The sequence below is a fragment of the Pteropus vampyrus genome, unplaced genomic scaffold (assembly GCF_000151845.1).
Source record: "Pteropus vampyrus isolate Shadow unplaced genomic scaffold, Pvam_2.0 Scaffold520, whole genome shotgun sequence".
Lineage (NCBI taxonomy): Eukaryota > Metazoa > Chordata > Mammalia > Chiroptera > Pteropodidae > Pteropus > Pteropus vampyrus.
Window position 1 is genome coordinate 371,116 of NW_011889301.1, and position 25,927 is coordinate 397,042.

General features: G+C 38.0%; 1 protein-coding gene across 2 annotated transcripts; it reads left to right on the forward strand.

Annotated features, from left to right (window-relative positions):
* The first annotated feature begins 683 nt into the window (after window positions 1-683).
* Window positions 684-23,970, forward strand: ZNF367 (zinc finger protein 367). Of its 2 annotated transcripts, XM_011383471.2 has the most exons (6): window positions 684-1,459; window positions 12,508-12,658; window positions 14,669-14,788; window positions 15,235-15,373; window positions 19,776-19,836; window positions 21,481-21,820. In XM_011383471.2, the coding sequence occupies exons 1-6, from the start codon at window positions 1,064-1,066 to the stop codon at window positions 21,580-21,582; spliced, it is 969 nt and encodes a 322-aa protein (XP_011381773.1). In that variant the 5' UTR covers window positions 684-1,063; the 3' UTR covers window positions 21,583-21,820. The 2 variants fall into 2 exon arrangements, with proteins under 2 accessions (XP_011381773.1, XP_011381772.1); XM_011383470.2 differs by lacking the exon at window positions 19,776-19,836 and having other exon boundaries at window positions 693-1,459; window positions 21,481-23,970.
* Window positions 23,971-25,927: the final 1,957 nt, after the last annotated feature.

Genomic DNA, 25,927 nt, shown 5'->3' on the forward strand with positions numbered 1-25,927 from the left:
ATGGTCCTGGCTGATGCCCACCTCTGCTGGGAGGACGTCAGGGGTCACAGAGTCAATTCACAGCAATTTCAACAGAGCCTATTAAGAAATCGGGCACCTTTGAGTGTCTACTGGAAACCCGTGCAGCAGGAAAGCCTCAACCTCAGTGCCGCTGGCGGGAGCCAAGCGCCGGAGGTGTGGCCCAGGACCCAGCCCTTTAAAGTCTCGGCGCGCGGGAACCGCAGCCCAACAGCCACAGGCAGACAGTGCCGACGGGCGGGGCATGTGGGCGCGCACCCTGGCCGGCCAACGACCGTCTCGGCCCCGCCCCCTCGCCGATGCCTGTCCAATCAGCAACTCTCTTGCCGCCCGCCCCTGTTCGCCCCTCAACGCTCCTCCGCCCCTGACAACCCGCGCCTAGGGAAGGCGGGGGCGGGGCTCCTTGCAGTGTGTCTGGGCGAGTGCTGAAGTCGCGCGCTCTCCTGGAGTTTCGAACGCAGTTGGCCCTCCAGGCGGAAAAAAAAAAATACTAGAGCGGCGGCCAATGGCTCAGCAGAAAGGACCCGCGCACTGCCCCAGCCCCGCCCCGTTCTGCTAGAAAGAAGTCTAGGCCCGGCCATTGGCTCGCGCAACCTGTCACTCGCCGCTGCGGCCATCCGGCAGGGGCCTTGCGGTGATTGGTTCCGCCCAGGCGCGAAATGTAACGCGGGAAAAACCGGAGTAGGGACCCCGGCGGCAGGTTGTTATTTTCGGGGGTTCAGGGCTGTGAGTCCTGCTTTCCTGTCACCTCAAGCCAGGCCGCCCGCTGCTTCCCGCCGCTGCAGCCTGCCTTGGGGAATACAAAGAGCGAAGGGCGGGCTTGACTCGAGGTTGGGGTCCAGCCCTGGACGCCCAGTGCCCGCCGAGCTGCTCTGCTCCTTCTCTGGCCGCCGCTCAGGAGGATTCGGGAAACATCCGCCGGCCATGAGCCCGCGGGACTGAGAGCCAGCGACTCGGAGCAGCGCGGGCTAGTGGAGCGAAGAGCTAGACTCGGGCTCAGGGAGTGTGGTCCGTGGCCGCCGGAGCTGCGGATCGGGGCCGGGCGATGATCCGGGGCGTGGAGGCGCCGATGGCGGACAACCCACCGCAGCCGCCGCCGGTCATCTTCTGCCACGACTCCCCGAAGCGGGTGCTGGTGTCGGTCATCAGGACGACCCCGATCAAGCCTACGTGCGGTGGCGGAGGGGAGCCGGAGCCGCCACCGCCGCTCATCCCCACCAGTCCGGGCTTCAGCGACTTCATGGTGTACCCGTGGCGCTGGGGGGAGAACGCGCACAATGTGACGCTCAGCCCGGGGGCAGCGGGAGGCGCCGCCTCGGCAGCCTTGCCCGCCGCTGCCGCCCAGCACCAGGGGCTTCGCGGCCGGGGCGCGCCCCCGCCCGCCGCCTCGGCGGGTGAGGACGAGGAGGAAGCGAGCAGCCCGGACAGCGGCCACCTCAAGGTGAGCGGCGCGGGCGGGCGGGGCGCGGGGCAGCCTGGCGGTTAACGGCGCAGCCGGGGAGCCGGCAGCGCCCGCGGACTCTGCTGGCGGGGCGGGGCCGAGTTTAAAACGCGAGGTCGCCGGGGCCGCGGCGGGGCGGTGGCGGGTGACAGGACATTGACGTCACTGCCGCGCGCCAAAAACCGGGCCCCGCAGGGGGAGGCGGGCAGGCGTCCACGTGACGCCCGCCGGGGGAGGCCGGGCCGACCCGAGGCGACCAGCCAGCAGGTGCAGTGGACCAGAGCTCAGTCTGCGGTCACGAAGGAGGGGGGTCAATTCTCCCTGCAAACCCCTGGACAGACTGCTGAGTCCTCTCTGGCCCGAGAGGGAGGAAGGGGCCATCTCCTTGAGCTGCTCTGGCTGCAGGAAGGGAGAGAGCTGCACAGTTTGTTCTCCACCATCGCAGATACCCCGGCCTTCGTCCCGTTAAAGATGCCCTGAAGAGTTAGCTGAAGAGTGAGAAGGGATGGCGGGGAATCTCCCGCAGCGCAAGTTGGGCCCTTGCTGCCTTTCATTTCATCCAGAGTACTACTTTTCTAGGTGCTGAACAGCACAGCAGAATGAGACGCTGTTGTCGCCAACCTCGAATTGCTCACACTCTCAGACTGTTTAGGGCTGACATGGTTGTGACTGCCTGATTCGAACCTACATTTTTTGGATCAGGCAACTGAAGCTTAAAGGAATTGGTGAAAGGACCTCCCCAACGGCACATAGTTAGGTAGTGAAAAAGCTGGGACTATAGTCGAGTTTCCATGGCTACTAGGCCTGAAGCATGTGTTCTGGGTACCTCTCTGCCGACATATACTTACCTCTATAGACTAAACTCCGGGAGGGGCCAGGTCATTTCTCTCCACTAGACTATATGACTTTAATACATTACACACTATAAATACTAAATAAATACTAAATAGATGTGTAATGAATGGATGGTGCTATATAAGGTTACTATTAAGGTGCTATTTGTTAAGTGGCTATATAAGATAAGCACTTTGCCAAAGATAAAACAAGGTAGTCACCTAGTGGCTAAGTGCATCTGTATTTGCGAATACTGTATTTATAAATCGAAACAAGTTTGATCATTTTACATGCAGTAGCAAAAATGTTGAAACTCCATATTGTTTAAGCCCTGAGATAATTGATACACTTTGTTACTAATGGCATTGTTATTAAAGAACTATAAAGTTGTAAAACTATGTGCTTTGACACACTTGGACTCTGAATCTCTACTTCGGTAAAAATTTGAAAGAACAAGCAATAGAAATACTCATAATAGTGCTGAATGAGTTTGTGAAGGGACCAATTACTGTTGGTTATCTCTAGGTAGCCCTTAATTAGTAAGATGGATGATTATCCTAGATATTTTTCTGTGTTAACAGATTTACATGCTTAGTCCTTTTTTTAAAAAAAAAAACATTAAGTAATATAGTTGAACAACATAAAGGCATACATGCACAAATACTTGTAGAAAACTTTTCATTTATTATAACTGAATCTAATTTCGGATTGTCCAAGATTAATGTTGTAGATAATGAAATCTGCAGGTATGTTCTTTTTGGCTTAAAACAGACTATCTTCACACAAACCTTTATGAAAGTTGCTCACACAATGCATAAGTTTGAATTTTATTTCTACTTTGCCCACCTCTTTTCAGAGGTAAAATATACCAGAAGTTATGAAGAACATGTAAAAGTGAAAAGGCTGTTTTATATTTAATTTTTTCCCTCCTCACAGTCTTTTGTATTGTTACTGTTTGATAAATTCTTAGATGAATTGATTCTAACTTGTCCTTTTATCAATGCAACAACCCAAATACAGCTCCAAAAATTTCACTCACTTAGCTTCCCCATCTTGTGGGGAAGGGTGGATTGGGGAGAGTCTGGAACTTTAAGGACGTTTGATTTGTGATCAGTACACTCTAGACTAAAAGTAGGGAGTCCCAGTCCCCTTTGTTTTGCTTCGGGAAGGTGTCAGTGGTTCTTTATCTCCACATGCATCATGGGTGAATCATGTTGACCTTTGGGAAAGATGGGAGACAAGTTTGCAAACAGGCTGGTGCCAGTAACATGCACCCCTCTACCCACTTCTCAGAGTGCAGGTGAGAGGCAATGACAGCTGTGGGTTTGAGAACATTTGTGTTCATTGGTTATTTGTCGCTGCTGCTTCCAATGGAGGTGTTAACAGCTGAGTCCTGCACACCCGACGTCAGCTTCTGCTTGCTCTCGTTTTGTTCCTGTCCAACACTGCCTCCCCTGTCTGTGGGGAGAATATACATCATCTACTTTTATTTTGGTCCTTCATCGCAAGATTGCTTAGAACTCTTGAGGTATAATTACATGTAGCATTATCTTCTAGGTTGTAGAATTTTGAGAGAGAAGGGAGCAAGTCTAATTTCCCTTTGCCATAGGATATTCCAAGCCTGCCCACTTTGTGCCTTTGTGCCCTCCACTCAGACTTCATTAATGAGGTTACTTCTCCACTGTGGGACCTGCTGTGTGGTTTGGCTTCTCTGCTCAGCCTCAGATAACCATTCACCCTTCAGGACCTGCCAGCTGCCTATCCTACTTCCCCTTCCTATCACCTGCACACTTCAACCATCTAGACTGCACACAGCCTTACAAATAGCTGATTAGTACATAGTAATTAACCAGCATATTAAACATTACATGTTAACATAGTAGCTACCATTTACTGCCTGGCACAGCAAATCGCTATGCTCTGTGTTGAGTGTTTTTAATTCCTTATTTTACCTTGTTTACTTGACAAAGAAGGAGTCATCAGAGAAGAGTCCCAAGATTAAGTGTAGTTAACATCATATGATAAATGGCAGAACTGATTAGAAACTTCCAGAGCCCTTGCTCTTAATCCCTACATGGTATTACTCCTGTTTATGATGTGTAAATTAACTTTAGAGATTTATTATATTTTAATATTAAGTTAGTACAAGTAGCCTTATGACGTATACACTATACCTATTTATCTCAATTGAGATACTTTATCAGGGTACATACAACATAATAGATAAATAAAAATTAAGACTTGGAAAGTTTTGCAGATAGGTCAAGATGGCGGGTAGAGTTAGGATGCAAATATGGGAGCCATAGGAAATTTGGATCTAAATCTAACTTCGAAAAGAGAAAAATGATAAATTACATTTTCTCATTTTCTCATCAAGGTACACACCCCTCCCTCTGCAACCTATTTTTCTTCTAGGTTGCGTTTGAGCACTTTATTTCAATTTTACTTATTGTAAAAATGTGTCAAGGACTTGTAGTTTTTTTTAATCATCACATGAATACCAAGTTTGTATATAACTTTTTCTAAAGCCTAGGTAAATGTATACATTATACTAAATGGCTTGAGAAATAACTCAAATTTTATTAAACAATTTTAAAATTAGTTATTGACATTGAGAACCCAAAACACTCATCACGATATATTTTAGAATAGACTTTAAAAATCACTAATCTACCTTCTGGAGGTATTGAGATTCTATTTTAAAAATTAATTTACTAAAGTATGCAAACATTTTTGGCAGTTTAATCATTTATCTTTCTATTAGCTTATTTTGTAGCAGTTGCTACATAATAGTAATGGGATGTCTTAGAATTTCTTGTTAACTTATTCTTGCAAATCAAGCAGTCTCAACAAGACTTCCCTTTTAGGCTACAGGTATACTCGACTGCTGATGAATTAGCACTCTATTGTAAAAATGTACCTAGAAACATTTTCTTATTGGTAAGGCCAAAATGAAAATGGTCTTTTTAAAGTAGCACTGCTTATTTTTATATGTATGGTTAAAAGATGCTCTTAATACATTGATTTTTAGGGCATTAGATGATCATTTGCCTTGCCAAGTTTTCTTAGTTCAAAGAATGCAGTTTGTGAAGCCTTACTTGTATATGGCTAGGATGTTGCAGTTTTTAGCTCTTCATTTCTCATCTGGAAAAATATAAATGTGTGGTTTGTAGCTGAAACAAGATCTTTTAGAGTTGCTGGGAGGCAGCCAAATGGTTAACGTTTTTTTATATATCTCCCTTCCTATTAAACATGCTTGTTTATTTCTTTTTTTTACCAGAAACATAGAAAATAATAATGGGTAATTTTGAAATTTTGATACTAATTAACTAATCAGTTATCTCATGTTGTAATAGTCAAGAAAATGTTTTTATGTATTTAAAAAAATATTAGGAAAAGGATTTTTTCACGGCAGAGCTGTTGTATCATTATGGTTTTTACCCTGATTTCATGTTCTATTTCTTAACAGAATCACTAGCCATTTTTATGCATCATAGATGCTGTTTTTATTTGTTTAGCATTTTTAAAACAATATTTAAAACAATTATTCATGATATGACTATAACCAGCAACAATCCATACAATTATTGTGGCTCAGTAAATGATGGCAGTGGATTCTCTAATTGCTTAGATCCCTCTTTGTTGATGCTGGGTAAACAGTTTTATCTGAAAAGTCTGTATAAATGTATCTAGCGAGGGTCGCAGCCAAGGACTGAAGAAAGTGAAGGTGAAAGTATTTGATAACCAGCATTAATTGCCAAGTTGACTTGCTAATTTGGACTTAAGTAAGTCAAGGTCCTGTTATTCCTAGCTTCATTGTAAGTTGAAACTTCTTAAAGGAAATATAGTGGGATATAATGGAAACTTCTATAAGGTTGGGAAAAGACATCAATTATGTACATCTTTTGGCAGCCTCAGTGTCAACAAAGAATTAGTGAGATCTTTATCCCATCAATAAATGTTTATTAACAATATGCCTGAGTCACTAGGCTTAGCCTAAAGCAAACTGCAGAATGCAACCTTGAAGTTTCAATCTCAGCCTAAACATGGCTAATGTATGTCCTGTGAGGGTTGACTGCAGATACGCTCTTCGTCCTGTTCATCTGGGACCCAGAAGGAACATCCCCTGACTGGGACATGTAGGTCTCAAGGCACAGAGAAAAGAGAAATGGTAGAACCATGTGATGGCCTTTCAGAGCTTTTGCTCTGAAGTCACATGTGTAATTTCTACTCATATTTTTTTTTTTTTTTTTTTTGCCAAAGCAAGTCATATGGCTAAATTGGCCTCATTGGGGCCCACAGTGAGAGAAGGGCAGAGAATATTTTTACAATAATCTGCCACAGTGCCTTTATACATTCCTTTTTATTTTTCAATTGTGGCCAAAAACACAACATAAAATTTACCATCTTAACCATTTTTCATTGTTAGCTATATACACATTGTTGTGCAATAGATCGCTAGAAACTTTTACATCTTGCAAACTTGAAACAAAATACCCACTAAACTCTCCTTTCTCCCTCCCCACACCCCTTGGCAACCACCATTCTACTTTCTGTTTCTAAGAGTTTGACTACTTTAAATACTTCATATAAGTGGAATCAAATAGTATTTTTCTTTTTGTGACTGGCTTATTTCACTTAGTATAATGTCCTTAAGGTTCATCCATGTTGTAACATATGGCAAGATTTTCTTCTTTTTTAAGGCTGAATATTCCATTGTATTGTACATACCACATTTTCTTTATGCATTCATTTGTCGATCTACATTTAGATTGCTTCCACCTCTTGACTATTATGGAAATAGATTTTAATATATAAGAAAATTTTAAACATGATTTATCCTATAAGGTAACTCATCCATTTTAAGATTGATCTTTTATTTCAAAGTGAAAATTGATTGAAGGTAATTTTGCTATAGTTTATCAAGTTTTCAGGCTGATGTTTTTAAGCTTTTGGAAGGCTTTAGGTTTTTATATTAAAAGCAGTAAAGGCATCTTCATTTTTGGATGTAGTTGTACATGATTCTTTTATGATTTTTTTTTTCATGTAATTCGTATGTAAAAATTTAACTTACCTGAGAAATAATAAATATTTTTTTCAAATAAGTATTTATTTTAGATTAGTTTTAGATGTATAGAAATGTTAAGATAGTACAGGGAGTTCTCATTAAACTATGTACCCAGTTACCCTATTTCTGACATTTTACATTTGTATGGTACATTAGCTTCAATTAATGAACTGAATTGGTATATGATTATTAACTGAAGTCCGTAGTATATTCGGATTTCCTTAGTTTTTTTAAATTGAGCTGAAATTCACATAACATAAAATTAACCATTTTAAAGTGTAATTCAGTGACATTTAATAATTCACAGTGTTATGCAACCATCACATATTTCAAGTTCCAAAACATTTTCATCACCCTAAAAGAAAGCCCTGTATCCATTAATAGTCACTCCCTATTCCCCTCTCTACAGTTAGTCTCTGGAAGACACCAATCTGTTTTCTGTCTCTATGGACTTACCTGTTCTGGATATTTCATTACGTGGAATCATATAATATGTGGCCTTTTTTTTTTTTTCTTGGTGCCCTCTCTGAGGCAATATGTGACCTTTTATGTCTGGCTTATTTCACTTAGCATTTTTGAGGTTCATCTACTTTGTAGCATGTATCATTTCTATGACTCAGCATTCCATTGGCTATGTATATGTACATTGTACCACATTGTCAAACTTCCACAGTGATTAAACCACTTTACTTTCCCACCAGCAACATATGAGGTTCCAGTTTTTCCACATCATTACCTAAAAGCACTTTTATTTTCTACTTATCTTACTGTTCTTAAAAATATAACTTGGTTTGAAGTAGTATTTCATTGTGGTCTTTTTAAATATTTTTTTTCTTCGAGATTTATTGAGGTGTAATTGGCCTCATTATGGTTTTGATTTGTATTTCCCTCATGACTAATGATGTTGAGCATCTTTTCATGGGCTTGTTGGCCATTTGTATAACTAGTAAGGAGAAATGTCTATTCAAGTCCTTTACTCATATTTTAATTGGATTATCTTTTTGGTGTTGAATTGTAAAAGTTCTTTATATATCCTGGATACTAGAACCTTATCACATATATGGTTTGCAGATATCTCCCATTATTTGTTGTTTTATTGTTTATGCTTTTGGTGCCGTATCTGAGAATCCATTGCCAAATACAAAGTCAAGAAGAATTATCTCTGTTTTCTTTTAAGAGTTCTATAGTTTTAGCTCTGACATTTTGGTGTGTGATGCATTTTGGGTTAATTTTTTTTTATTATATTGTGTGAGGTAGGAGTCTAACTTCCTTCTTTTACATGCAGAAATTCAGTTACCTTAGAACCACTTGTTGGAGAGACTATTCGTTCCCATTGAGTGTTCTTGGCACCCTTGTTGAAAACTTGGCACCCTTGTTAAAAATCAGTTGGCCATAGATATAGGTTTATTTCTTGACTCAGTTCTGTTTCATGGGTCTATGTGTCTTTCTTTATGCCAGAATCACACTGTCTTGATTGCTGTTGCTTTGTAGTAAGCTGTGTAATAGGGAAGTATGAGTCCTCTTACTTTGTTCCTTTTAAACATTATTTTGGCTATTTGGAGCCTCTTGCAATTCCATATGAGTGAAGGATTGCTTTTTTCCATTTTTGCATAAAAGGCCTTTGGAATTTTAATAGAGATTGCACTGAATCTGCAGATCACTTTGGATAGCATTGCTGCCTTTTATTAAGCCTTCCAATCTAAGAACCATGTCCCACAAATTTTGATATGTTGTGTTTTTGTTTTTATCCATGTCAAAGTATTTTCTAATGTCTCTTGTAATTTCTTATTTGACCTATTGGCGTTTTGACCCATATTTGTGAATTTTCTAGTTTTCCTTCTGTTATTGATTTATAATTTCATTCCATATGTGTCAGAGAAGATACTTTGGATGATTTTAGTCTTTTAAAATTTATTGATATTTGCTTTGTGGCTTAATGTATGCTTTATCTTGGGCAATGTTCCATGTGCACTTGAGAAAAATGTATATTTTTACTGTTTTTGTGTGGAATGTTCTGTATATGTCTATTAGATTTAGTTGATTTATAGTGTTGTTCAGGTCTTCCATATCTTTGTCAACCTTCTATCTAGTTGTTCTATCTATTAATTGAAAGTGAAAGTCTATAGCAATTTTGAACTGTCTCTTTCAGTTCTGCCACTTTTGCTTCATGTAGTTTGGGGGCTCTGTTGTTAGGTATGCCTGTGTTTGTAATTGTTATCTCTTTTTCCATCCTGTCACTTTTAACTTATTTGTGTTTTTGAATCTAAAATGAGTCTCTTAAAGATAGCATAGAGTTAGATCATGTTTTTTTTAAATCCATTCTGCCAATCTCTGCCTTTAACTGGAGCATTTAATATTTACATTTAAAGCAATTACTTATAAAGAAAAATTTACTTCAGCCATTTTATTCGTTTTCTATATGTCATATACCTATTTTATTTCTCACTTCCTCTATTACTACCTTTTGTGTGTTAACTGATTATTTTGTAGTGTAGCATTTTCATCCCTTTCTTGTTTCCTCTTTTTTTTTTTTTTATTGATTACCCTGGGAATTTCAATTAACTTCTTAAATGTAAGACAATCTATTTTGAATTAATAAACCTTAGTTTCAATAATATACAAAAACTCTTCCTATATAGCTCTTTCCGTCCCCCGTTTTTGTTATGTCACAAATTACATTTTCTTATATTGTGTTCCCATTAATATAGATTTATATTTTTTTTATACATTTAGCCTGTGTCTTTTAAATTATATAGGAAAGAGGAATTACAAGCCAAAATACAATAATTCTGGCTTACGTAAGTACCTTTACTGGTGTTCTTTATTTCTTTGTATGGCTTTGAGTTATTCTGTAGTTTCCTTTTATTTCTGCCTGAAGAGCTCCCTTTTGTTTTCTTGAAGGGCAGGTCTTAATTTCTTCATTTTTGAAGGATAATTTTGTCGAATATAAGATTATTGGTTGACTTCTGTTTTTCCTTTCTGCACTTTAAACATGTCTCCTATGGCTTTCTACAGTTTCTCTTGGGAAATCAGCTGTTAATCTTATTTGTGGATTCCTTGTGAGTGATGAACTGCTTCTTGCTGCTTTCGAGATTCTGTCTTTCGATAGTTTGATAACTGTCTCAGTGTGTATCTCTTTGTATTTATTCTTGAGGTTCATTGAGCTTCTTGGCTGTTTAGATGTGTGTTTTCTCAAATTGGGGAGGTTTGCAGCCATTATTTCTTCGAATATTCTTTCTGCATCTTTTTTGCCTTCTGGGTTTCCAATTGTGTGTATGTTGGTATACTTGGTGCTATGGCCTGAATGTTTGTGTCCCCTCCCAAAATTTGTGTGTTGAGACTCTGAACTCCAAAGATGGTGTTAGAAGGTGCTTAGGTCATGGGAGCCCTCATGAGTTGGATTAGTGCCTTTATCAAAGAGATTCTAGAGAGATCCTTTCTCCTTCTACCACGTGGGGACATAGTGTGAAGGCACTAGCTGTGAACCAGGAAGGAGGGCTCTTATCTGGTCATGGTGGCACCTAGATCTTGGATTTTCCAGCCTCCAGAACTGTGAGAAATAAATTTCTGTTGTTTATAACTTACCGAGTCTGTGGTGCTTTGTTACAGCAGCCTGAACGGACTAAAACACTTGATGTTCTACAGTTGTCTTAGGCTCTGTTCATTTTTTTCTTTTTCTGTTCCTCAGACTGGATAATTTCAGTTGACTTATCTTCAGATTTGTTGATGCTTTTTTCCTGCCAGTTCAAATCTTCCATTAAAACTCTAATGAAATTTTCATTTGTTATTGTACTTTTTAGCTCCAGAATTTCTACTTTTTAAAAAATAATCTCTGTTTATTGATATTCTTTATTTGTTGAAAGTGTTCTCTTGGTTTCCTTTTCTTCTTTGTCCGTGGTTTCCATTACCCCTTTTGGCATATTTAAGACAGTTTATTTAAAGTCTGTCTAGTAACTCCAGTGTCTGCTTCCTCATAGTCTATTTCTATTAATTTTTCCTTTGTATGGATCATACGTTTGTTTCTTTGCATGTTTTGTAATATTTTGTTGAAATCTGAATGTTTTGAATATTATAATGTGGAAACTCTGGAAATCAGATTCTTTTCTCAGAGTTTGTTTTTTGTTGCATGCTATGGGTTCTAGTTCGGTGACTTTTCTAGACTATTTTTGTAAACTATTCTTTATTGTGTTTGTTTTCTAAAGTCGGTTTCTTTAGCTTGTGGTGGGCTCACATTTTGAGAGATAGCACCTTGAATACCTGGAGCTCCCCCCCCCAAAAAAGGGGGAGAAAACTTATAATTTTTACAAAATAGCTCTGTGCTATAGGTCTCCTTCAGTGCTCTGCCAGACTGTTTACACCTCTGCCTTAGCCTTCACTTCCTTATGTATGTGCTGAGCCTAAGATCAGTCAGAGGTGAAAGCATAGGGTCTTTGGGTCTTTTCTGAGTATGCTTCCTGCTTTGGGCTCGTGTCTGGCTTTCTAAATTCCTATCTTTAGGATTCATGGGCACTTTTCAATGCCCTAATTTCCCAAAGAAGCTCTCTCCCCAGCTTTTCCTCTCAGGCTTTTGGCATATTTGCTTGCTTCAATTGAATTTTCACCCCAGGTGGCAGCAAGTTGTCATTTGCCTTATAAGGGTTTTGAGCAGAGCCCTCTGTGTAGGGGCTTTTCCACCCCGAGAGTTCTAAGTTAAGCAAAACAAAGAGAAGCACCTTGCCTCAGTCCTTCAGGAAGCCCCCAGACAGGTCAAAATAGACAATTTTTCATTATAAGGTCTGCTCTGCTCTCTCTGAAACCTGGGATTAGGTTCTGTCATGGAGAATGAAAGCTGCTGTTTTCAAGACTACTGTGGAGGAGTGGGAGGGGCAAGAGCAAGTTAAAAAAAGAAACGCAAACTTTCCTACTGTTTTAGGTTGCCTTTTTCTCGATTCACTGTTTGCTGAGTTGCTGGAAATTTTTTGGAGTTGTGACCAAGCTGATTCTGACAGCTTGATTTTTTCAGTGATCTGTGGAGGTGTGGGTTCTTAGAAGGACCTACTCTATTATAATTTTTGGTGATGTCAAAGATTTTTTAAAAATTATCACATTTTGCTTTAATGTGTGGAGGCCAAGAAATTAGATTAATGTTTACACAAATTGTTAACAGGATGGAATTCGACGTGGTAGACCCAGAGCAGATACTGTCCGGGATTTAATAAATGAAGGAGAGCATTCGTCCAGCAGAATCCGTTGTAACATCTGTAATAGAGTGTTTCCAAGGGAGAAGTCTCTCCAGGCTCACAAAAGGACTCATACAGGTAAGTTTAGCAAATTATAGAGAATGCCAAAAATAATACTTGAAATCTGATTTGATGTTTTGGTTTATAAATTGTTTTAGTTGCCTTATATTTTCTTATTGTAAAGTTTTTCCAAATAGGCACTGTGTAGTCAGTTTATTTTTTGGTGGAGAGGGATGGTTTTTTGAACAATGATACCATGTGACTTAGTTATCATGGTGATTAATCTAGTTAGCACAGGAATGTTGTGGCTTTAGTTCTATTCTACTTGTTTTTTACTTGATATACCCATAAGTTGTCTGTATAATTGTTTAAACTGATTTGTAGGTCAAATACTAAAGTAGTAATTGTTGAGTTTTTAAATAGAATTTCTAGAGTCCTCAGTGTGCCCTGAGAGTGTTTGACCTAGCCATTATCTAAGCTGAAGTATAAATTTTCAGAATTAAATGTATAATAGGTCAAGACTATCATACATCTTTATTGGTGTAGAGAAATTGTACTTGCATTTTAAATACCATATAGAGAGTGAAAAATAGTAATATAGAGAGAATCCTTGTTCCTTTCACAGAGATGGACTCAGAAGAAGGAGCCTATGATTCTAATAAGTTACAGATGAGGAAACTGAGGCAGCAAAACCCAAATACCACTGCCTACAACCTCTCATAACCTGAAGTCTAGAGCTATGCTGGCCATTATAGTAGCACATGTAGCTCTTGAGCTCTTTAAATGTTCCTATTCTAAATCAAGATGAGCAGGCCATAGAGTACATGTTGCTAGTGTAGATAAGCTTCAAGACCATGTGGCATAATAAAAAGATCCCTGAGTCCCAGTCTTGATCTACCACTAACCCATTGTGCGTCACCTGATATTTGCAGGCCTCAGCCTACTATGCTGTATGCCAGGGAAATGAACCCAATGTCTCCATGGTATAGTTTAGTTTTAATAATATCTGCTTTGTTAAAAGCTTTTCTGTTACTATATTAAATGACTCCCCTATCTTTTGTGTTATATTAATGTATATCCAACTATTATAACCATTTAGTACATTTCTAAATAATGAGAGAACTTTAGGGAGGACTAGTTACTGTTCTTTGAGTCATATTGGAAGAACCAGTATTTAATTGTTAATCAAAGAATATTTTTTCAAGAAATAAGTTTAATTATGATCAATATTTTTGGGCACTTCTTGAGCCTAGCATGGTGTTGAGTATAGGAATTGAAATGGAGTACAATGCATTTTTGTATTAAGGGGAGGAGTCCCATGATACATGAACAACATAGGATACTAAGTAAGAGGATATAGAGCTCAATTATTTGGAGGTAGAGGAGTTTCACTGAGAGCCTACAGGACTGAGATTTGAACGGGCAGAGAAGATAGGATTTTCAAGCAGTAGAACAAGAGGTGGAACTGCCTTCTGGCTAAAATGAATCTCAGGAGTGAAGTAAAGATTAATGCTGCTCCCCTAACCCAGTAGCTACAGTACAGATCTTAGGGGCCATTTAGAAGTCAGCAGATAATTTTCATTTATCCAAGGAGTATAGTAGGGTGTGGTAGTGATTTAGGGGGTAGTTGGTATGACAAAAACAAGAGTTCTATGCCAGCTACTTTGGAAGTAATGTGCAGAGGGATTGACTAGAGGCCAGCTAGGATTTGTTTTAGGTGGGAAAGGCTGCTAGTCTGACCAGGGGAAGTTGCAATAGGAAGTAGTAGTGGAAGATATTTTAAAGAATCAGCAAGAGCTAGTGATTTGGATTATGGGGAGAAAAAGTATGGGATAAGCTGAAGATGATAGCTTCAGGGATTTGAACCTGGATACCTAAAAGCCCAAGGCCTAAAGAAAATATTGTGTGTCCAAGTGGACAGCTGCTCAATATGGAAGTACTGTTAGCATTTCCACTTAGAGCTCTGTAGAGGCTGTGACATGTTTTATTGTTGTTTGGGGTCATGATCTATCTAAAGGTTGATTCTCTTCCCCTGCCCCTTCTTCTCACTTCATTGTATCAAATAATATATAACATCTTTCTGCTTAGGTGAGAGACCCTACCTGTGTGATTATCCAGACTGTGGAAAAGCCTTTGTTCAGAGTGGACAGCTCAAAACACATCAGCGTCTTCACACCGGAGAGAAACCTTTTGTTTGTTCAGAAAATGGTATGGTATTAGGAGATAAGTTTATGGAATAACTAGTTGTGAGTTAACAGTTAAAATATCTATTGCTTAAATTTTTTAAGAGGAGAGATTTTTGATCAGGGTTTTATAAAACATCATAAGCTTTCTTCCTTGATTTTGATCCATATTCAATTTCTGGGAAAAGATTGAGTTTTGAATAAAGTATATTTTTTGGCTGAAAATCTGACAGGGCATTTAAATATACTATATCCAGTGGTAGGCAGTAGAAAAGTCTATAAAGTAAATATAGCCTTTAGATTAGGCGTTTACTTTAGTTTTAAACTTTTTAACTATTAAAGTGAAGGAAGCATATTATCGTCTAAATTTCTCGTCTTAATTTACTTTTCTCGGTTACTAGCGGAACTGACTGTTTTCCATGTCTGCTGGATGTCCAGATTCTGATGAATGTTTCCCTCTGTGTTTTGAAGGCTGCCTTAGCAGATTCACCCATGCAAACCGCCACTGTCCAAAGCACCCTTATGCCAGGCTGAAGCGGGAGGAGCCCACCGATGCTCTCAGTAAGCACCAGGCTGTGGACAACCAGGCTGCCGCTGAGTGGTTGGCAAAGTAAGGCTTTCTTTGGAGTCTCCTGCAGAAAATCTACCAGAGTGAAGGCTGAGGCTAGGGATTAGGACAGTTCTCTCATTTTATTTTTTTATTATTTTTTTTTATTAAGTTTATTGGGGTAACATTGGTTAATATAATTATATAATTTTCAAATGTACCTTATCATTTGACATCTACATATTCTATTGTGTGATTGCCACCCAAAGTCCAGTTTCCTTCAGCTACCATATATTTGACCCCCTTTATCCCATCTACTTTCCCCCTCCTCCCCCACTCCCTACCCTCTGGTAACCATTAGTTCATTGTCCATGTCCATGAGTCTCTGTTTGTCCTGCTTATTTGTTGCTTTTAGATTTATATCCTACATATAAGTGATATCATGTGATTTTCAACTTTTTCTGTCTGGCTTATTTCACTTAGCATGATTATCTCGAGGTCCATCCAGGTTGTCGCAAATGGCAGTATTTCATTTCTTCTTATGGCTGAGTAATATTCCATTGTATATATGTAGCACAGCTTCTTTAGCCAATCATCTATCGTAGGACACTTCAGTTGCTTCCATGTCCTGGCCACTGTGAATAATGCTGCTCTGAACATCTGTGTGCAAATATCTTTTCGGATATGGGTTTTCAAGTCTTTGGGGTAAATACCCAGTCGAGGGATTGCTGGATCATATGGTAGATCAAGTCTTAGTTTTTTGAGGAAACTCCATAGTGGCTGTACCAATTTGCAGTCCCACCAGCAATGTATGAGGGTTCCTATTTCTCTGCATCCTCTCCAACATTTGTTATTGCTTGTCCCGTTGATTATAGCTATTCTAACAGGTATGAGATGGTATCTCATTGTGGTTTTGATACGCAGTTCCCTAATAGCTAGTGATGTTGAAGATCTTTTCATATATTTGTTGGCCATTTGTATGTCCTCTAGGGAGAAGTGTCTGTTCAGGTCCTCTGCCCATTTTTTGATCGGATCATTTGTGTTTTTGTTGTCATTGAGTTGTATGAGTTCTTTGTATATTTTGGATATTAGGCTCTTATCGGAGGTGTTGCTTGCAAATATATTTTCCCATTCAGATGGTTGTCTCTTTACCTTGTTGACAGTTTCTTTTGCTGAGCAGAAGCTTTTTAGTTTGGTGTAGTCCCATTCATTTATTTTAGCTTTTACTTCCCTTGCTTTTGAGGTCAAATTCATAAAATCCTCTATTTAAGTTCAAGGTCCTTGAGTTTAGTTCCTATGTTTTCTTCTATGCATCTTATTGTTTCAGGTCTTATATTCAGGTCCTTAATCCATTTTGAGTTAATTTTGGTGTGTTGTGATAGACAACAGTCTAGATGCATTTTTTTGTAGGCGGCTTTCCAGTTTTCCCAGCACCATTTATTGAAGAGGCTTTCCTTTCTCCACTGTATGTTTTTGGCTTTTTTGTTGAAAATTATTTGTCCATATAAATATGGGTTTACTTCTGGACTCTCGATTCTATTCCACTGGTCTGTGTGTCTGTTTTTCTGCCAATACCATGCCGTTTTGATTACTGTCACTTTGTAGTATAATTCGAAGTCGAGCAGAATGATGCCTCCAGCCTTGTTCTTTTTTCTCAGGATGGCTTTGGCAATTCAGGGTCTTTTGTGCTTTCATACAAATCTGATGATTTTTTGTTCTATTTCTTTAAAAAATGCTGATGGGATTTTGATGGAGATTGCATTAAATCTGTATAATGCTTTAGGTAATATGGTCATTTTAACTATGTTGATTCTTCCAATCCAAGAACACGGAATATCTTTCCATTTCTTTGTATCTTCTTTGATTTCTTTTAATAGAGTCTTGTAGTTTTCATTATATATAGGCCCTTCACATGTTTCATTAGATTTATTCCTCGGTATTTTATTCTTTTTGGTGCAATTGCAAAAGGAATTATTTTTTCTACTTCTTTTTCTGACACATCATTATTAGAGTTTAAGAATGCTTTGGATTTTTGAAAATAGATTTGTATCCAGAAACTTTACTGTATTTGCTTATTGTTTCTAGTAGTGTTCTTGTGGAGTCTTTATAGGTTTTCTATATAGAGAATCATGTCATCTGCAAATAGTGACAGTTCGATTTCTTAGTTTCCTATTTGGATGCCTTTTATATCTTTCTCTTGTCCGATTGCACTTGCTAGGACCTCCAATATTATATTGAATTACAGTGGTGATAGTGGACAGCCTTGCCTTGTTCCTGATCTTAGAGAGAAGTTTTTAGTTTTTCACCATTAAGTATAATGTTTGCTGAGGGATTGTCATATATGGCCTTTATTATGTTAAGGTACTTTCCTTCTATACCAATTTTGTTAAGTGTTTTGACCATAAATGGATGCTGTATTTTGTCAAAGGCTTTTTCTGCATCTATTAATATGATCATATGATTCTTATTTTTTAATTTGTTTACGTGGTGTATCACATCAATCGATTTGCGTATGTTGAACCATCCCTTTGCCCCTGGGATGAAGCCCACTTGATCGTGGTGTATAATCTTTTTAATATGTTGCTGTATTCAGTTTGCTAATATCTCATTTAGGATTTTTGCATGAGAGATATGGGTCTGTAGTTTTCTTTTTTTGTGTTATCTTTACCAGGTTTTGGTATCAGAATAATATTGGCCTCATAAAATGAGTTGAGAAGTATTGCTTCCTCTTTGATTTTTTGGAAGAGTTTGAGGAGAATAGGTATGAAATCTTCTTTGAATGTTTGGTAGAATTCACAGGTCCTGGACTTTTACTTTTTGGTACGTTTTTGATGATTGTTTCAATTTCTAAACTGCTTATTTTCCAGATTAGATTTTCCAGATCTTGATTCAATCTAGGAATATTGTATTTTTCTAAGTACCGGTCCAGTTTTTCTAGGTTATTAAATCTGTTATTATATACTTTTTAATAGTATTCTTGAATGATCCTTTGTATTTCTGCGATGTCAGACGTAACTTAATCATGCTGTCTACCCTCAGTTTCGGTCACTGTCAGTGTCAGCGATAGTCTCGGCAGCATTTGCTCAGATTCCCCTAGGGTTCCGGGGTGATCGGTCTTGGAGGGTATGGGTAGAGGAGCCCTCTGGGTTGGGGGTTGTGTGCCGTCCTGTTTCCTTGCCTTCTGCCGTTGTGACTGGGCTCTGCCGCCTCAGGGGGAAGGGCAGAGGGGGAGCTCACAGCTTTCCCAGGCAGGGCTGTTCAGGGAATGCGCCACTCCTTCTCCCCTCCCCCTCCTCCAATAGGGAGCTCTGGCAGCTTCGAGAGGTAGCCTCTTTATTTCTCCAAATCCACCGCCTGACGACCGGGGTTCCGACCTGTGGTAGCTCTCATGTGCAGATCCCACACTCAGAAATGCTAGTGTGCCGTTTGAGTGTTTTTTATTGAGTTTTAGATGTTCAGCTTATTGTTTGAAGGGGAGAGATCTGAGGATATCTCTTACTCTGCCATGTTTCCTAGAATCTCTCTCATTTTAAATAAGTTGATTTTATACACATTTTATATAATAACTTGAAATGGTTGTTTATATAATAACTTGAATCGGTTTATATAATAACTTGAAATGGCTTTTATTTCCTTAAACCACTGAATCATTAGGGGTGTTATTAGGTTCTGTGTGTGATAGAGAACTACTATATGATAGTAATTAGTACTGAGTGCCCGGACCACAATTTATTTTAAAAGCAAGAGTCCCTCATTTTAAAAGAATGTTTTATACGTATTGTATTTCATTTGTTGTTAGTGCAACATCTCTTCATTTTCTGTTAGAATTAGATCTGTGCTGATTATTATATGAATATAATATATGCTATGTAATATATATACTATATACTATATACTATATATTATATATATAATATATTCATATAATGTGAGTATATATTACATATTAATTATATACAATATATAGTATATATGTTATATATTATAGTATAATATATAATATATACATACTCATAATATATATATCTACCCACCCATCCATCCATCCACTCATCCATCTATATATATAGAAAGAGAAAGAGATGGAGAGCGATGTTCTTCTAAAATTCTTAAAAGCATCTATTTTAGTTTTTCTTAAGGGCAACAAGGGAGGCAGTATAAAGAAATTTCTCTAAAACTAGTTTGATTTAAGGAGTCATCTCATATATAAACCAGCAGCAGCTGATGGTGCCACTCCCTAGCTTCACTGGCTTCCTCTGCACTTGAGAGAAAGTCTAGCTCCCCTGATTGTACTGCGGGTGCTCTGCCTCCCTCCTGCAATGCAACTGTCTCCGCCCATCTGGGCTCCTGGTTTCTCAACACCACTCACCCTGTGGTTTCTGGGCTTTTGTGCTCACTGCTGCCTCTGTGGAAAATGCTTGTTTCCCTCTTTAGCCACTCAGCTCATTTTTCATTTCTTACTCAGGTTTAACATCACTTCAGGAAGTCCTTCCCTAACCTGTTCACCAACACCCAAAACAAACAAGGTTAGAGTCACTTAATGCTTTTGTAACACACTGTATTTTCCCTTTCAAAATCTTCATTACACACTTATTTATTCATTCAGTTTCTATCTTCTCTGTTTGACTATAACCTCCACAAGGGCAGGGATTATGTTTGTCTTGCTTACTGCATCACTTCTTTTCTCTCTCTCCTTCCTGTCTGGCCTCCACTGTCCCATTATCTCTAATTTTACCCAGGCCAGAAACTTCTTGGTCATCCTTGTCTTTATCCTCTCTTTCTTCCATCGACTCACTGACCAACTTATGGATTCTGCTTTCTTAAAACTCTCAGATTCAGCCACTTCAACCCTTTCAATCCATTCTCCATGCTGCTGCCAGAGGGATCTTTCTAAAATGCTACTGTGATCCTCAATATGAAGTCTAAGCCCTTTATTATGGCATCACCAGCCCATCATTACTTGGTCTTGGCCGACTTAGCTAAACTTCTCTTTTGCTGTTTCTCTTTTCTAGTTGCATTTCAAGTAATACTGAACTATTTGCATTTCTTTTTTTAAACCTGAATATTGCCAAAACTTTCCCAGTTCGAGTAGTCTTGATTTCTTGAAATCCAGAAGTTGTATTTTTTTTGTATGTAATTTTAAAAACAGCTTTACTGAGGTATAATTGCCATACAATAAATTGTACATATTTAAAGCATACAGTTTGATACATTTGGACATGTGTATACATCTGTGAAATTAGCACTATCAAGACAGTGAATATATCCATTAGGTCCCCTTATAATCCATCACTCCCACCCCTTCCTGCCCTCCTCTTCCCCAAACAACACTGATCTGCTTTCTGTAACTATAAACTAGTTTGCATTTTCTAGAATTTTATACAAAATTTTATACTCCTGTTTGTCTGGCTTCTTTCAGTCAACATAAGTTTTTTGAGATTTATCTATGTTGTTTAGTGTATCAATAGTTCACTCCTTTTTATTGCTGAGTAGTAATCCATTGTATGGCTACACCTCAACTTGTTTATTCATTCATCTAGTGATAGGCATTGGGCTGTTTTTGGCTATTACAAATAAAGCTACTGTGAACATTAATATAAAAGTCTGGACATTTTTGGATGTAATGCTAATGTCATTTAAATATGCATTTCTTTAGTTACCAACAAGGTGTAACATTTGCATTTTGTGAATTACCAGTTGAGTAATTGTGGTGCTCTTAAATTTTTGAATAAGTTCTACGTGTTATAGATATTAATCTGTATGTCATATATTGTGGGTTTAAAGTTTCTCATAGTTAAGTGTCAGAAGTCACCATCCCTCTGTGGATAGGATAAATAGGTTTCTAATGATTATTCTACTGTTTCTATACTTCAGTGCATTTCATATATGATCTTTAAGTCAACTATAGTTTAATGGCAAATACATATGATCAGAGAGTTGAGTATGAGACCCAGAACTGCCAGTTTTTGATTTTGGAAATCTGAGCAAGTCCCTCAACTTCTCAAAGTTGAATTGTTTCTTTAGTAATGGGAAATATATGTGAAATCACTTTATAACTTTTAAAACTTAAACACATTTAATATGTGGTAAAGAACCTTTTTTAAAAAAGCGAAGTAAACATTTGAGAATGTCATGTATATCATATAACTAATGCAATGCATTTCCCATAGGTATTGGGAAACAAGAGAGCAGCGTACCCCTACTTTGAAAGGAAAGCTCGTTCAGAAGGCGGATCAGGAGCAGCAGGACCCTTTGGAATACCTTCAGTCTGACGAGGAGGATGATGAGAAGAGCGGTGCCCAGCGCCGGCTGCAGGAACAGCGGGAACGCCTGCACGGAGCCCTCGCTCTCATAGAGCTCGCCAACCTGACAGGAGCGCCACTCCGCCAGTAGCCTGCACACTGACTCTTCCACTGTACAAAAGTACTGCCCAGCGTACTTCAAAAGTAGATCCTTGGGCATAAGCTAAGCACCTTATTTGCTTTTCATAGGCTGCTATTTTGTAGAAATTTATGAAGAATGTCATTGCCCCGGAATACGGGGTGAGAGAGAATTGCACTTTTTTTTTATATGGTAATGGATTGTTGTAAAGTTTAAAATATTTTGTAAATATGGGAGTTTAGTACAGGGTAGGAAACTACGTATTGTGGGAAGCTAGATTTTGCAAGTTTAATGCATTCATTGGAAGCAGTTCTCACAGGAAGCACTTTCTGAATAAGACACTCATATGAAAAACAATGGAACATGTAGCCAAAGAAGGTTGAAATAGATTATTTATAAGATCATTTTTAACAATGTATATTAGTATGTTTAGTAATACTGTAAACACTGAAGCAAGCAAGAAAATATAAGATATGTGTATAAGACATTTTTAAATTGCAAAATAGTGTGACTAACAAGACTAGAGAAATGGAAAACTGACTCTTTCGGAAGAGGTTCTAAGTCATGGACTTCAGAAGAAAAATAGATATTTGAGGATCTTGGTGAGATGCATAATAGTTCAGAATTTTCAGAATTGGAGTAAAATCAGTCTTATTCTCTTTCTGAGGCTTTATAACTTACTATGCTGTTTAGATTTGAAAAGCACTTGTCATTCCTTGCTTGTTAACTTGGGAACTTTTGCACATTTCTTATTTCTCATTTGCTGAAATTGAGTGATTAATCTTGCAAAGTCTAAGTAACCTGGTAATTGTTTTTTAATATTATGGGCCCTGTAATGAGATTTGGCACTTGGATTTTTATTAATAAAAGGGACATCTACAGGGTTGTTTTGTAGTGAACTGTTTTAGATCTTTCGTTAGCAAACACTAAATTTTAATTGCTTGTTTAGGATTATTAGCAAATGGAAGCCTCCTATTTATATTTTCAGTGCATAAAGCCACCTTGCTTTACAGAATAACATGCCAAGCTATTTTGTGCTCACTAAATTTAGCTATCAGTTAAACACTGCAGAAAATATTAGCTACTCAAATAACTAGGCTTCTGGAATAGTTTTAACTGCAAGTGTGTTAACTTGTGTGGTGGTTTTAAACCATTTCCCAAATAGATGAAGTTTTTAAACACCACTTTATATACTGAAGCATGAACATAAAAATCAGGAGCTGAGCAGTTCACCTCTTTTATCTTCATTTTAGCTTTTGTTTTAAGCAGAAACTAAATAACATGCATAGCATGGTGATTTTATGGATTTTAATTGGAGTAAACCTCAGAATAAGAGGGAAACATGGGCTCTTCAGCGCCTTTATTTTCTTTTTTGAATTGAAGTAGTACAGATGTAGTTTAAACATTATCTAAAATGTAGGCTTCTTTCTCCCCAAATCCCAGTGTGCTGCAGTATACAGTTTCACATATGTAGCCATGGCGAAGGGGAGGAATGTAGATGTCTGAAAAGGAGCGAAAGTGTGAAAGATGATAGTAACAAATAATGTGTATCATGAGGACATACTTTACAAATGTAATCCTCTGTACAGTAAATTTTGAAGGATTTTTTTGTAATAAGAAAATTTATATTTGTAATGGTCTAAGAATTTTGTTTGTAATCTGATATATAGAATTTTAACTTGGAGCACTTATAAGCACAGTAAGAAAGACTATAGCATTGAATTTTTTTGGTTTTAGGTTCAACATTTTCACTAGAATTTTTCTTCTCAAATATTACTTAATGAACTATAAAAAGCAACACTCATCAGTCTTGGGAAATTTAAAATTTGGTGAAATTACATGAAGAAGGAAGGGTGGTAAGAATTAAAAAAATACAAATACTTGCCAATTCAAAGATAATAAAATTTAAGGCCTTCAAAAATAAGAGTTTTTGTTTCTCTGGTCAGCTTTTGTCAACTATAATAGTTATATTCACAAACATTTTTTATTTGTATAATTGAAAGTTTAAGAAATTATTACAACTATTTACTATAGAAATATTTAAAATGTTCTTTTTCGGTATAAGCTATGTACTTGGAAAAAAATACATTGGCATTTAAAATTGAGGTGTGTTAAGACTGCTTTTTGTTTTGAAAATGTGGTTTACATTCAAGTTTTTGAAGTGTTTTATGCTTCATATGGCTAAGTTGTAGTTTGGCAGAATTAACAGCATAAGAATAAACATGCTGTAATTTTAAAAGATGCTTTGAATAAAATTTTATTTTAATTTACAGTTTAAATTACAAGTTCATTCCTGAACCTTTTATAATTTGTTTTCCATTCAAAAATATAACAGCCATGATATAGAAAAGATAGAGGAAATGTCACCTATAGCCCTACATTCTTCCATCATTATTTTAGTACATTTTTTATTTCATTCCAATCTCAAACAAGGTATCTTTTTAGCATAATTGGAACCATAGTGTGAAATGCTTTTTCTTACTTTAAAATGAGGTTTTTTTTGATTATACATATTCATTTCACTTCCTCATCTGGTTCATTATTACAGTGCTAAAAATACACTGGTGCCAGGCCTATTGCAGGCCTTACATTACTCAGGGGGATTTCATTTTATTTAAATTCAGGATGTGTTAAAGCTGGGGTCACTTCTTCAAGAATCCACTCAGAGCCTGTTTACTTTTCTGATCAAGCAAATCAGTGTAATTTTTCATTAGTTATTTTTGGTATATATTTAGTCTTGTACTTTAAATGGCAAGGTTCATCCCATCCAGGCTTTGTGCTAAAGAATTGCACAGGCAACTCTTTAGTTGTGAGTTGTGATTTAAACAGTAAGGATGAGATTTTGACAGTGACTTAAGGTCTTGGAAGTATGTACATAGAAGCAAATTAAATGCAAATATGATTAAGGCTGTCATTAAAAGTGACTACTGTTTTGCAGTCAAAACTTATTTGAAGACTCACTGGAAGCCGAATTGATCTTTTTGAGGAAATTAACCAAAATGACTTTAAGTTTAGATTTTTGGTTCAACTTGGATATGAATTCATTTTCTATTTTAAAGCTGTCCTACATGTGTTTCTTATTTTGAATAATGTGGACTCCTCCTTTCTGGCTTTTTTAGTGCTTAAGTTTTTTGTCAAAAATTCTGCTTTAGTTCTCACCAGTGCCTACAATAAAAAAAAAACCAAAAAAACACAATTGTACAGCATGGATATTCTGTTAGGCTCAAACATCTCTTTAACTTGAAATCCTTAGCTTTTCTAAAAAGCTAAGATTTCAGATTTTTAAAGTTAAGTATATAGGATGGAAATATGGGACACCTACTTGAAAAAATGCTAAAGCAAGTGAACTCTGGTCAGAGTAGGCAGTTCTGGGAGGCTCTCCTAGAATTAACGTGAACAACACACACTGATGCTTAGTTGCTATCCGGGTAGATAGGGAATGGGTCCTCAGGAGAAGACCTGCCAGAAAGCACGCAGAGGCAAGGAGAACCTTGAGACTTTGCACCCACCTTACCCCAGCCATTCCACTCCGAGGTACTTACCAAAGGGAAATGAAAACATACAGGTTCACACAAGAATTTGTACACGAATGTTTGTGGAAGCAGTTTTTATAATAGCCTTAAACTAGATACAATCAACATGCCCGTCGATTGGTGAATGGATAAACAAATCGTATTACTACTCAACAATTATAAGAAACAACATGGGAAAGTTGCAAAAATGCAAATGAAGCGCAAAAGATTAAAAGAGGACCTACTAATTTATATGAAATTTACGTAAAATTCTAGAAAAGGCAAATCGAATCTACCATAGAACCAGAATGAGTTGGGATTGACTTAGTTGGAGCAAAAAAGGCACTTTTTGGAGTGATGGAAATGTTTTGATTTGGATGGTTACATGGATGTATGAATTAGTCAAAACTACACTGTGGACTCGTAAAATTTGAATTTCGTTGTATGTAAATTATATGTTAAAAAGTAGGAAAAAAAACCAAAACCAGCTAGCTCTAAGACTTAACCGAAGCGTTTCTCCCCAAGAGAACAGTCTGGAAGACGGTAGGGGTTTTTATTTCTTCCAATCTCGTTTCTGATCTCCCTTTCCACCGTAAGGAGTGCTTAGACCCAGTGTATTCCTAAGGACTAACTCCTGCCGAGCGGCACCCGCCGCGCGCGCAGCTTTGGGGCGCTGGCCCCCGGCGCGCGCGAGCACGTGGTGTTCGCGCCCAAGCCCTTCCTG

What these genes read in the sequence shown, in the direction of transcription:
- ZNF367 (XM_011383470.2), top strand. Translation starts at nt 1,064, where the DNA reads ATGATCCGGGGCGTGGAGGCGCCGATGGCGGACAACCCACCGCAGCCG. An exon ending in CGGACAGCGGCCACCTCAAG is followed by an intron (nt 1,460 to 12,507) that starts GTGAGCGGCGCG and finishes AATTGTTAACAG; the next exon opens with GATGGAATTCGACGTGGTAG. An exon ending in GCCGCTGAGTGGTTGGCAAA is followed by an intron (nt 15,374 to 21,480) that starts GTAAGGCTTTCT and finishes CATTTCCCATAG; the next exon opens with GTATTGGGAAACAAGAGAGC.